General features: G+C 39.0%; 2 protein-coding genes across 2 annotated transcripts in view; one reads left to right on the forward strand and one right to left on the reverse strand.

Moving 5' to 3' along the window:
• Positions 1-13,017, forward strand: part of LOC108416589 (polymeric immunoglobulin receptor-like) — a 900,619-nt gene that overhangs the window by 558,346 nt on the left and 329,256 nt on the right. The gene's annotated exons all lie outside the window — the stretch shown is intronic.
• LOC119261608 (CMRF35-like molecule 3) lies at positions 1,221-4,769 on the reverse strand. Its single transcript, XM_037531141.1, has 5 exons — positions 4,695-4,769; positions 3,341-3,661; positions 1,519-1,827; positions 1,360-1,422; positions 1,221-1,281 (listed from the first exon to the last, which is right to left on the reverse strand). The coding sequence occupies exons 1-5, from the start codon at positions 4,753-4,755 to the stop codon at positions 1,232-1,234; spliced, it is 804 nt and encodes a 267-aa protein (XP_037387038.1). The 5' UTR covers positions 4,756-4,769; the 3' UTR covers positions 1,221-1,231.

Genomic DNA, 13,017 nt, shown 5'->3' on the forward strand with positions numbered 1-13,017 from the left:
CCTTCTTAGAAGCTGCAGGATGGCCAGTTCTGCTGCAAAAAGCAAAGAGCAAAAACATGCTATGCTGAGGTGTGAAAGTACAACTATTTTAACAGAGTAACACCACTTACTGGACTGTGCAAATGAAATGTCTTGCAGAATGGAGACACTGTAAAAGTGTCAGACAGCAGTTCTAATTAGTGAATTCAGCTACTTTAAAGTTCAACCCATTACTGACACAACACTTCTAAGATGAACTTTTACTTAAGAGCCAAATAAAATGCAATACACACAACCCATTTCAGAGTTTTGGCATTACTATTTGGACTTTGAGTTAGCAGAGTTAACAATCTGTCCTGTAGACACTAAATTTCAATTCCTTTTTAAGACCTCAGCAGCATGTCATTTGTAACAAGTCTCCAGCATGCTCACATTTTACATGGCCACGCTTACATGGAGGATGGAGAGTTTAAAAGTGGAAACACTGGTGCTGCAGATATTACACCGTTTAAGGTTACTATTTAAAACAGTTCAACACTGCAGACATTTAAGCCACTGTGTTTAACTTCTGGAAACATTTCTAACTGATGCAGGTTGTGAATAATGTCTGTCTATGACAAAGGAGTAAAAAGAGCACAAAGAACAGAAAAGGATGCAAACTGAATCAAGCTTACTGTACTGGACATCCACACATTAAATACCTTATTTAATACATTTTTAGACATTGATCGCCTGAAATTTTTAACATCTATTTTAAGAGTTTACATGACGCCCTGTGATGGACTGGCAGCTTTACAGGGTGTTTCCTGCCTTCTGCTCAATGATCGCTGGGATATACAGCTTAGGAAGTGTGTGTGTGAGTTTACATGACTTTTTAGGAATCTGCTGGAGCCCTAAAATCCCCATCATTAATTCACTATTCTCGTTAATGTAATGTTGATTTTGCATGTGAGACCTAATCATCAAGCTGGATCTTATTGTTGAGTATCTGTATGAGACGTTAATGAATAAAGACGTATGTCTTGGTTCATAAAACTCAATAAACACCAAATCCAACCTGATGCCTCTGACTATTATTATTTCAGAGGTTTACAGGGTGCTTGTGTCATGTTCGTTCTCAGAAGCTGTAACTGTGAGGGGGTCAGTTGTTCTTCAAAAAAGCAAAGAGCAAAAACATGTTATATCGAGGTGTGAAAGCACAGCAGTATTTTAACATTACATTTAACATTTACACAAAGTAGATCATCAATACTTACAGCTCTGCTGTTGTTCTTTCTGTATTTTTGTTCACAGTTGTAGAACCTAGAAGGAAAAAATAAACATATTCATTCTTTCTATTCTGTGGTTTCATGAATTTTAAGGTTCTTTTTGTGATCAGACCTGAAGTGGTTTCACTGATGCTGGTTTCCTCAGTGGCACAAACTGTAGTCACAGCTGTTGTTGCTGTGGAAAATGAGATATAAAGTGGTGTGAGTGGAACAACATTACAGCTTGATGATCAGCAGGTATGAACAGTATTTCTGATACATGTGATCTTACTTGAAGGTCTTTCAGTGACAGTGAGGTGAACAGTAACTCCCACATCTCCTGCACTGAACCAGTACCAGCCAGCATCACTCTTCTGCAGACCACTCATCTCCACACTGACAGATCCTTTTCCATAGTCAGTGACCAGCACTGCTGAATTCTGGGATGTGGTAGTCCTCCCCACTGTGAAGCATGTCCAGTCTTTAAATCTGCACCAATTCTTCTGTTTATTCTGATATTCAGCACTGATGAGACACTGGACAATGACACTACCCCCTTCCTGACCACTCACTGTGCTGTTTATCACTGACACAGCAGGATCTGAATAAAGAGGCAGAGAATGAGTGGTGTAAATACATTCTTCATCATAAATGACACTTTTTAAGCTTTAAGTTGTAATCAGGGATGGGGGAGTAGCTAAGTAGTGTGCTACTTTTTGTAGCTAACTACAAATATTAATAGCTAGTAGCTGTAGCTGCTACAATTTTATGAAACGTAGCTAGTAGCTGTAGCGCCTACAAATTTTTGTGTAGCTATAGCGAAATTTTTCCCTATAATTTAGCTTCAGATAGTCCGGGAAAAAAGACCAACGAAACGTGGTTGTTCACTGGGCTGGTGGCGACTGTGCAATCCTAACTGAGCCGAACAGCTCAAGCATGATCAAGCTGATCACCCCTTAGTAGTAGGCTTAGCTCAGGGGTCGAAACTTAAATGTTAAGAAGAGCCGTTTTGTCCTTTCAACAAAAATCAAACCACCTTGGGAGGCACAACATTTTCTGTCTGTTTTGGCTGTAACGATATCTCAATATGTGCTGATGTTGTAGTACAGGCTGAAAATATAAACTCAGACTTACTTTGCTCTGCTTTATTTTCAGTTCAGCTGTAGCCGCTTTTCTTGCATCTCGGGAAACTTCTCTGCGAATTTCTTGTAAAATATCTCTCAATGTTTGACTTTTCATGAGGTTGAAGTCGCTTCTCATGCTCCAGCTTCTCATTCGAACGAGAAGCAAAAGAGAAGCTGACTTAAGTTTTGCGAGTTTCTGCTGATTAAACGTGTCAGTGACAGTAAATTCAGACCAGTGCGACACACACTCACACACCACCACCACAGTGTTACTGCAGTGCTGAGAATGATCCACCACCCAAATAGTAACTGTTCTCCATGGGGGTCCTGGCCACTGAAGAACAGGGTAAAAGGGCTAACAAAGTCTGCAGAGAAACCGATAAACTACAGTCTGTAACTGTAGAACTACAAAGTGCACCTATATAGTAAGTGGAGCTGAAAAAATGGACAATGAGCGTAGAAACAAGGGGGTGGTCATAATGTTGTGTCTGATCGGTGCATCTTGCTGAAATGTTTACATTGGAGCAATTTAATTTCAACAGTTGACAGTGTTTTGCACAAAAATCTCGGGTCTGTATTCAGTTATTTTTCTTGATTTTTGTTAGGAAAAACCTGGAATGATTGACTTTGCATTTAATCAAAATTTTTGTTGGATATCGCACCTTTGGGTGTGTAAGTTTGATTGTTGGTTACAGTTTTTGGTGATCTTCTTGTATATTTGCAGCTTTTCAGTTGTGTGTTTCTTTCTGGCACAGGATTAAATGCAGTGTCTTGTTCACACTGTCAGTTGGGAGTTTTTGGTGTGTCAGGTGGAGATTCACAAACGTTCTGACAATTACACTTTGAAAGTAGCTAAAAAGTAGCCGCTACTATTTCTGGAAAAGTAGCTAAATTGTAGCTAGCTACAAAGTAGCTAACTACTCATTTTTCAGTAGCTATCCCAACCCTGGTTACAGTGAACATTCAGCCTCAAACAGAGAGACTTCTTACCTGCACTGACTGTCAGGTATAAATAATCCTTGTCATCAGGGGTCCCTGTCCCACCAATTTCCACAGCACACCAATAATATCCAGAGTCAGAGTCTTGGAGGCTCTTCAGTTCAACAGTAAACATATTCTGGGTTGGATCATCAGTAACTGATGTTCCTCCACTTGTGTTTATATAGGCTACTGTTTTACAGGTGGACCAGTAATACCCCCTACACCAGTATTTAAGGTTTGATTTGTATTTCCCATCGTAAAAACATGGAATAGTGAGAGATCCTCCATGTTTTACAGCTAAATTCTTCAGTGTCTTCAGGCTCTCAGAATCTGCAGAAAAGAAGGCAAATTATACCACAGCCTCAGTTCTACACTCTTGAAAGGGTTCTACAAGGGTTCTTTAGTATAAGAAATTAAAATACACTTTTCACTTTATTAGGTACAACTATCTTGCATCTGTACTTAATGTCTATTTATCAGGTCCATTTACCATATAGGGTAATTTCACAAAAAATAGACTGTCATTTATCTGTTTCTCTGCGTAATTTTTAACCCCCTTATGTCCATCAATATTCAGGACCACCACTTAGCAGGTATAATTTTGATGGTGGATCACTTTTTAGCACTGCAGTGGCACTCACATAGTAGTAATATGTCAGGGTGTGTGTAGTGGTTCACACACAGAAGCAAGGGTATGTCAGTGTTATTGCTGGGCTGAGAATGACCCACCACCCAAATAATACTTCTGTGGTGGCCTTGTAGAGTTCCTGATCAGTAATGATCAGGGTTTAGAAGGGCCAACAAATTATGCAGAGAAATCGATAACAATCACTAACTGCAAAAAGTTTAATTCCAAAATACTGTATATTCATTTGTAACAGTGTTGGATATGATGTAATTTTCCTAAAGAATAACAGTTGACAAAGTGTTGGCAAAACTTTTCCATAATGAAAAACACATTTACACTTCACTAACAAAGTAAGCATTAAATCATAATAGAGCACCGATGTTTCTTTTATGTGTCAAGTCAGTGTAAATCATTAAAAAAATCTTGAAAGTTGTCGATCATGTGTTTTGGAGCAAAAGCCCTTCAATTGTAGAACTACAAAGTGCACCTATATTGTAGGTGGACCTGATACTGTTGGACCTCAAGTGTAGATACAAGGTATCAAGTGAGAGCATATAGAAACTGAACAAACATTTTACAATATTATTTCTAATGGTCAGTTATTAAAACATTTTTAAAATAATTCTATAGAAACACTACATAGAGCCGTTCTTGCTAAGGGTTCTTCACACCAGTGTCAGAAACTCAACAAGAACACAAACTCAGTGCAACTGACCGATGCAGCATTGATCTTACCTGAGACACAGAGGAGTAACACAAAGAGAATTGAAGAACTCAGGAGTGAGTAAAAGTGCATGTTTCTATGAGAGACACCAGAGACAAAGACTCTTCCTGCCTCTGAGTGAAGCAGCTCCACTTCAGGGCTCTTCCTGTTTTGTTTTGGTTCTCCTTTGCTAGTTCTCTCTCTGTCTAATGTGTAAAGCAAAAACACCAGTAAAGTGCAGAGCCCAGCAAACTCAAAGATTTTCCAGTGACCTTTAGACCCTCATGCTTAATTAATAATCTAATTAATGAATTATGTCATTGTATTTTGCCTCTTTCCATATTAATAACCAATCATTTACAGTAGTGTTAAGTAACTACATGTGAACTAGTTAGCTCTAAGTCTGGCTTCACAAAGTAATACTTGAATGCAACTACAGTTGACTGAAACCTACATGAAACCAAATGGAATTTGAGTTGTATAATGTAAGCGCAATAGTTGCACGCATCCCAACTTCATTGATCAAGTTTCATGAAAAAGTCATTCAGAAAGCATCACTCAATTCTAGTAAACAACATCATTTCAAATCATTGATGATACTTGTTTCATGAACAAGAAAATGATACTGAAGAAACTTTATTGGATGATTGAAATGAGATCCTGATCAACTTTCTGTAAGTTTACTAGTTTTTCATTCTGGCATCAAGCATGAGTTGCTCAAAGTTAACCTTTCTGTAACCAGCATAACTAGCAAGCGAATAGCAACAGCTGCATTGGAATTATGTTGCATGCAACTCAACATGCAGTTACTTGTATTAAAAAGTTTCATCATATAATGCCAGCATAAAACTTACTACCTCTGCATGGAAGGAATGCATCCATGTTAAGGATGCAAGCATCCAGGATGATACAAAATACATGTAACTAAACTAAGAAAAGCAATAAAAACACTAAAAACTTTTTTAAAAGCTTTGCCATTATGAAATAGAGTACTAGATAAACATTTCATGCTATATACTCATTTTCTGTAAGGACCTGTAGGCTTGAAATTTTTGCATGATCACAAATCAGAAAACCGCCTAGAGTAAACAAATGCAGCCTGCTCTCTAACAAAGAATCTTTTTACTAAGCAAGAATAGTTTGTAGAACTTGTTAATAAGTGGTGAGAATTTCCAGTACAGGCCTGCTGTACCACTCCACTGTGTGTATATATGGCTAATGTATGTATGCTGTGGCCGTCACAGTGCTGCTTCACACTTATCACACAGAAGTATGTGTGTAAAAGAGGCCTGAGTATCACTTCAGTGTGTGTTGGTATCATTAGACTTGTGCTGTTTGTGATTTGGGAGAGACGACATGGCTGGCTAGAGAATTATTTCAGCCTGTCTCTTTAGGCCTGTTAGTGCCCATTGTGTTGGTGGAATGGAAATTGGTATTAGTAATTAATATAATCAAATAAATATTTTTCCAAATAACTCTTTTGTCATATTGACCAGGACACTGATGATTCTACACAGGTCAACTGAATGATTTGCTTCAAAACTGCAGAAACTGTATTTTATTTCCATTGTGAAACAACTTAAAGCTGCCATTTGAACAACAGTCAGAAAAGTACCATTGATTTGTGTTTGGTTTTGCACAGAAATGATGTCTCTGCCACATTTTAAATATATTGGCAAAAGTATTCGCTCGTCTGCCTTCACACACATATGAAATTGAGTGAGATCCCATTCTTAATCCATGGGGTTTAAAATGATGTTGGCCCACCCTTTGCAGCTACAACAGCTTCAACTGTTCTGGGAAGGCTTTCCACAAGGGTTAAGAGTGTTTGACCATTGCTCCAGAAGCGTGTTTGTGAAGTCAAACGCTGATGTTGGATGAGAAGGCCTGGCTCACAGTCTCCGCTCTAATTCATCTAAAGACATTCTAGTGGGTTGAGGTTAGGATTTTGTATAGGCCAGTCAAGTTCTTCCACACCAAACTCGCTCATCCATGTCTTTATGGACCTTGCTTTGTGCACAGGTGCACTGTCATGTTGGAACAGGAAGCTGCCGTCCCCAAACTGTTCCCACAAAGTTGGGAGCATGAAATTGTCCAAAATCTATTGGTCTGCTGAAGCATTAAGTTCTGTAGTGATTGACTGTGCAGAAAGTTGGTGACCTCTGCACACTATGCCCCTCAGCATCTGCTGACCCCGCTCTGTCATTTCACGTTGCCTAGCACTTCGTGGCTGAGTTGCTGTCGTTCCCAATCGCTTCCACTTTGTTATAATACCACTGACAGTTTACTGTGGAATATTTAGTAGTGAGGAAATTTCACGACTGGACTTGTTTCACAGGTGGCGTCCTATTATGGTATATACTATGAATAAACTACGACTGCATCCTATAGTAGAAGCACAATTATGATACACGACTGCACACTGCTTAGACCACACACTGCACACACAACTGCACACTGCTTAGACCATACACTGCACACACAACTGCACGCTGCTTAGACCATACACTGCACACACAACTGCACACTGCTTAGACCATACACTGCACACACAACTGCACACTGCTTAGACCAAACACTGCACACACAACTGCACGCTGCTTAGACCACACACTGCACACACAACTGCACACTGCTTAGACCATACACTACACACACAACTGCATACTGCTTAGACCACACACTGCACACACAACTGCACACTGCTTAGACCATACACTGCACACACAACTGCACGCTGCTTAGACCATACACTGCACACACAACTGCACACTGCTTAGACCAAACACTGCACACACAACTGCATACTGCTTAGACCATACACTGCACACACAACTGCACACTGCTTAGACCAAACACTGCACACACAACTGCATACTGCTTAGACCACACACTGCACACACAACTGCACACTGCTTAGACCATACACTACACACACAACTGCATACTGCTTAGACCACACACTGCACACACAACTGCACACTGCTTAGACCATACACTGCACACACAACTGCACGCTGCTTAGACCATACACTGCACACACAACTGCACACTGCTCAGAACACACACTGCACACATAACTGCACACTGCTTAGACCATACACTGCACACACAACTGCACGCTGCTTAGACCAGACACTGCACACACAACTCTAATCTCTAGGGTTTACAGAGAATGGTCAGAAAAAGAGAAAATATCCAGTGAGCAGTTGTTGTGTGGACGAAAATGCCTTGTTGATGTGAGAGGTCAGAGGAGAACGGGCAGACTGGTTTGAGATGATAGAAAGGCAACAGCAACTCAAATAACCAACCAAAATCTCTGAGGAATGTTCCCAACACCTTGTAGAAAGTATGCCATGAAGAATTAAGGCAGCTCTGAAGGCAAAAGGGGATCCAGCCTTTTACTAGCAATGTGTACCTAATAAAGTGGCCAGTGAGTGTACGTTTCTTTCTGACACATGATTAAATGCAGTGTCCACTGGGTGGTGGGGGCGAGCACAGTTGCATATATGGTGGTACCATAAAAGCATAGGGCAGCACCAAGGGTACCACACAGGTGTTTACCAGCAGTTATGAAGAAATGCAATGGAAACTTTGTTGCTTGGTTAAGCTGTGGAATATACCTTGTAAACAACAATAAGCCTCTGGACATTTTTTCAGTTGCTGCATAAGCCTTTCAGGTGCTTCTTGCTTCATGAGCTCCTGTTTTGACTACTGTTTCTGCTTTTATTGGTCTCTGTGACCAATAAACTAAAAAAAAAAACTCCAACCTAGACTACACACTCAAAACCCAGACAAGAGAGTCTCACATAAACCCAACAATCTGTATTTTGTATGTTGTTGTTTATCACTGTGTTGCATCACCTTTTAAGTGACCCACATATCCACTGCTCTTAAGTGACATGAAGCCAAATGCAGAACTATGATCCTCACATTTATTCATCATTCTTGTTGAAAAACTGTAAACTTCATTCAAACTGTATTTATATAAAAGCAGACAGAATTTCTTCAGAAATGTTCCTGAACTTTTGTATGTAAAATGGAAGTGATGCACTAATGTGGAGCTATAATAAAGATTAGCGTGAGTTTCAGGAGGCTCATTTCTCATGTGTGTGCTCACAGTTTTATATGTAAAAACTTCACATACACACGGTTTCTTATGCGCATGCTTTACAACTTACATGCAGAACTATAATGTATATGCAGAACCCCCTAGTGGTGGAAAAGTGAATTCACCACAAAAACCATCATGAGATGCACAAACTCTCATTGATTATCAGCTGCTTCAGTATAAGTGACAGAAGGACTGGTGACTTTTGAGCTCATACCCTGTAAAAATGTTTCCTCAGTCAACATAAAAAATCTGCTGTAGTAGCGAGTAATAAAATAAGTATTTCGATTCTTGAGGATTTGAAATATTTAACATTTTAACATTTAATCCACATTTAGAAATTGCACATCATTTTAATTCACATCTGATGTTCAGTGTAAACAGGAAAATTGCTATACACAAAGAAATAAATGTGAAATTGTATTAAGTGTAAAAAAATGCCTTGTAGACTTTATAGACTAGGATTAAAAATCTGCACAATGAAGTAAAATTGTAATTATTCAATCTTCATATTTATTTTTTACATGAAAAATAAACAGCTGTATTTAAATCAATAAGAAAAAAATTACACACAACACCAGCTTTTTAACTGCTTTATAGGCTACTCAGGATTTTAAAGGAAGTTGTTAATCATATATTCACTCCAAACATCTAAGGTCACCACAAAAATCTCAACAAAACACTTATGACAGCAAATGTTCCACCAGATGCCACAGATGCACTTAAATGAGCCAAGACATGTTTGGTGCCCAAATTTTGCTTCTTTAGTTTAGCACTGGATCTATGTAGCTAACATTGCTAACAAACACTAGAAGTCAACAGTCAATTTTCATAAATGATGTCAATCTTGAGTTTTTGACCTGAAGACTATGTTTAAAAATTTAAACAGAATGACTAACGTAGCGTCCAGTGTGGTGTGCATGCATGCAAAGAGGAGCTGGATTCAGCACAACACCTTTAAAGTGGAGGTGTACAGCATTCAGCTACAGTCATTCTGTGTCCGAAACATCACTGTCAAGTCTTTACAACTTTAATGAAGACCTAGATGTGGTTTGAATTATTTTATTACAGCTAATAGTATGCTAATGTCTAGCTAGCTATAGCTAACTTTCCCATTCCACCTTAAATAGTCCAGCAGTATTGACGCCTGAAGCGCCAGAATGTAACTGCTGCATCATTTAAGGTGGAATGGGAAAACTGGAACAAGAAGCTGGTGAATAGTTGACTTCAGCTTCATATCACCAAAGAATTAGGGTTGGGAAATAATAAATAATTGTCTCATATCCCCTCTTTGAAAGCATATGAAGCCATAAATGTAACTAAAGCCCAGCAGCAAGTTTGCTGAACCTTTTCCTTCTCTTCTATCACTGAAGACGGGAAGGGTCGCCTGCAGAGCAGCAGGCGAAGAAGTGGGATCGGGCCTTATATGAAGTGTGGCTGCAGGTACTTCTGCAAGGCTTTTTACAAGTAGAAACAGTGAATTAGCATGAAGTAAAAACCTTAAGCTAAAGTCTTAGAATGAAACCACATTCAATTGTATGATATATAATATATAGTACAAATTCATTGTAAGATGTCATGCATTGCATTAGCTTCTTTGTAAGAGACCTGGCCAGAATCAAACTCGCTTACACCAAAAATGTGTTTGGTGTCTGAGATTTGCTTCTTAATTTTCTCACAGGAGATCTGAGTTAACAGAAGTGAAGTCATGCTGTAAACAATTGGAACAAACTGCGAATCATCAACTTATGATTGAGCTCTATTACTGCACTTTAGGCTTAATAAGATCATTTCAAAAATATTTAAGCCTTTTCACATTATTTTTTAAAAGTTATAAGCTTATACTTATGTACTTTGTACTTCCTTTTAATTTCCCGTTTAATGATTTTAAAGCTGCTTTTTACTTTTATTGATTTTCACTCTAAAGTGAAACCACTAAGTACAAGTATATTGAATTGCCTTTGTGTATGAAATGTGCTTATATAAATAAGCTTGTCTTGTCTTGCCTTGCTCATGTCACCCAAGTAGTTTTTGGGACACCAAACACTGATTGGCCAATTAAAAGCATTTGGGATATCATTGATTTTTCACTGAACTATTCAATTGAATAACAGTCCATTATAGACCATTTCACAGATGTTGTATTTTGCTCCTCACTCTGACTCTCTCACCTCTCACTCTGAAACCACAGAGCTGTAGATCACTTCATCATCTCTGACTGCCTGAGAGAGCTGGAAAATAGGACAGGGTTAGAAATAATGGAGGATCTCTCGCTCCTACCACCCTGAGTGATCTTTCACCAGCTAAACTAAATGCTTAATAAGGTTGAGGTCAAAGCTACATTTTTCTCATAATCACTTACAGCTTTCAACCAGCTAATGTCCACTCAACTTCCTGTGAAGTGGTCAAAACAGTGAACTGCTACTGGTGAAAAAGGCTGTATTTTTACTTACAGTTTTCTTTTTGGTTGTTGTGGTTACGCTGCTGTAGATGACGTCATTTTCACGATCCAATGCAGATGAAGACTGTGGACACAATATACTCAGTAACTTAATCTCTTAATGTTTCAGTAATCAAATACCGTTTGCATGCAGCAGTAGTTTAGGCAGTGCAACACATTTAATAAAAGCATGTGTCCACTCACCACAGAGACTATTTCTGCCCAATGAAGACGACATAAGTGGGGTATAATCTGACAGCTGAGATGTACAAAGAAGAGGAACAACACCTAAACCACCCTTATCTCCACACTGATGGATCCTTGTCCATAGTCAGTGACCAGCACTGCTGAATTCTGGGATGTGGTAGTCTTCCACACTGTGAAGCATGTCCAGTCTTTAAATCTGCACCACTTCTTCTGTTCATTCTTATATCCAGCACTGTAGAGACACTGGACACTGACACTGCCCCCTTCCTGACCACTCACTCTGCTGTTTATCACAGACACAGCAGGATCTGAATAAAGAGGCAGAGAATGAGTCGTATAAATACATCCTCCATCATAAATAACACGTCTAAGTTACAGTGAACAGATTCTACTTCACACAGAGAGACGTCTTACCTGAACTGACCGTCAGGTACACATAATCACCGTCATCTGATCCGCCACTAATTTCCACAGCACACCAATAATATCCAGAGTCAGATTCTTGGAGTCTCTTCAGTTCCACAGTAAACATATTCTGGGTTGGATGATCAGTGACTGATGTTCTTCCACTTGTGTTTGTATAGGCTACTATTTTACAGAGGAGCCAGTCCCGCCCTTTACACCAGTATTTACGGTTTGATTTGTAGTTCTTATCATATAAACATGGAATAGTGAGAGATCCTCCACATCTTAGAGCTAAATTCTTCAGTGTCTTCATGCTCTCAGAATCTGTCAGGAAGAAGTCAAATTGTACTACGGCATCAGTGCTACACTTAACATGGGCTCTGCAAAGGTTCTTTAGCAAAATCAATGGCTATACATTTACTTTCCAATTTATCAGATCCATTTACAATATAGATGCAATGTAACAGTTACAGACTGTAGTCCATCTGTTTCTCTGCATAATTTGTTAACCCCCTTTCACCCGATACATCAGTAGTTAGGATTCTCCCAGTGTGTGTGTGTGTGTGCGTGTGTGTGTGTGTGTGTGTGTTGCACAGAGTGGATTAGGCACAACATGTCAGTGTAACTGCTGGGCTGACAAGAGTCCACCAACCAAAAAATCCAACCAATAGTGTCATTGGGTCAGAAACTGACCACAGATGAAGGAATAGCGAATGGCTTACACAAACTGTACAGCAACAGATATGGACGATCAAGGCAGAGTGGACAGTAAGCGGTCAAAGTGTTTATAAACTCCGGTGGCACTGCTGTGTGCAGAGTCATGGCAGTGCTAAGAATGATCCAACACCCAAATAATACTGTGGTGGTCTTGTGGAGTTCCTGACCATTAGTGATCGGGAAAAAGAGCGGCCAACATATTGTGAAGAGAAATCGAGTAAAATCTGTAATTCCAAAAAGTTTCATTTCAAAATGTTGCGAATCCTTTTGTAACAGTGTTGAATGTAATGATTTTTTGAAAAGAATAAAAGATGGTATATAATGAAAGATACAAGTTGATATTTCTCTAATAAAGATGGTATTAATCACAACACAGCACTGATGTTCCTTTTACATGTAAAGCTCACTAACAACGTAAATCTTTTAAAAAAATCTTGAAAGATTTTGATTCTGTATTTTGGAACAAAACCCCTTT

The sequence above is a fragment of the Pygocentrus nattereri genome, chromosome 19, assembly GCF_015220715.1.
Source record: "Pygocentrus nattereri isolate fPygNat1 chromosome 19, fPygNat1.pri, whole genome shotgun sequence".
NCBI classification, from domain to species: Eukaryota; Metazoa; Chordata; class Actinopteri; order Characiformes; family Serrasalmidae; genus Pygocentrus; species Pygocentrus nattereri.

Coding starts and splice junctions, on each gene's coding strand:
- LOC119261608 (XM_037531141.1), bottom strand. CDS start 4,755: ATGCACTTTTACTCACTCCTGAGTTCTTCAATTCTCTTTGTGTTACTC. Junction 1,828..3,340: donor ATACCTGACAGTCAGTGCAG/GTAAGAAGTCTC, acceptor CTCTTTATTCAG/ATCCTGCTGTGTCAGTGATA. Junction 1,282..1,359: donor CATCAGTGAAACCACTTCAG/GTCTGATCACAA, acceptor TTTTCCTTCTAG/GTTCTACAACTGTGAACAAA.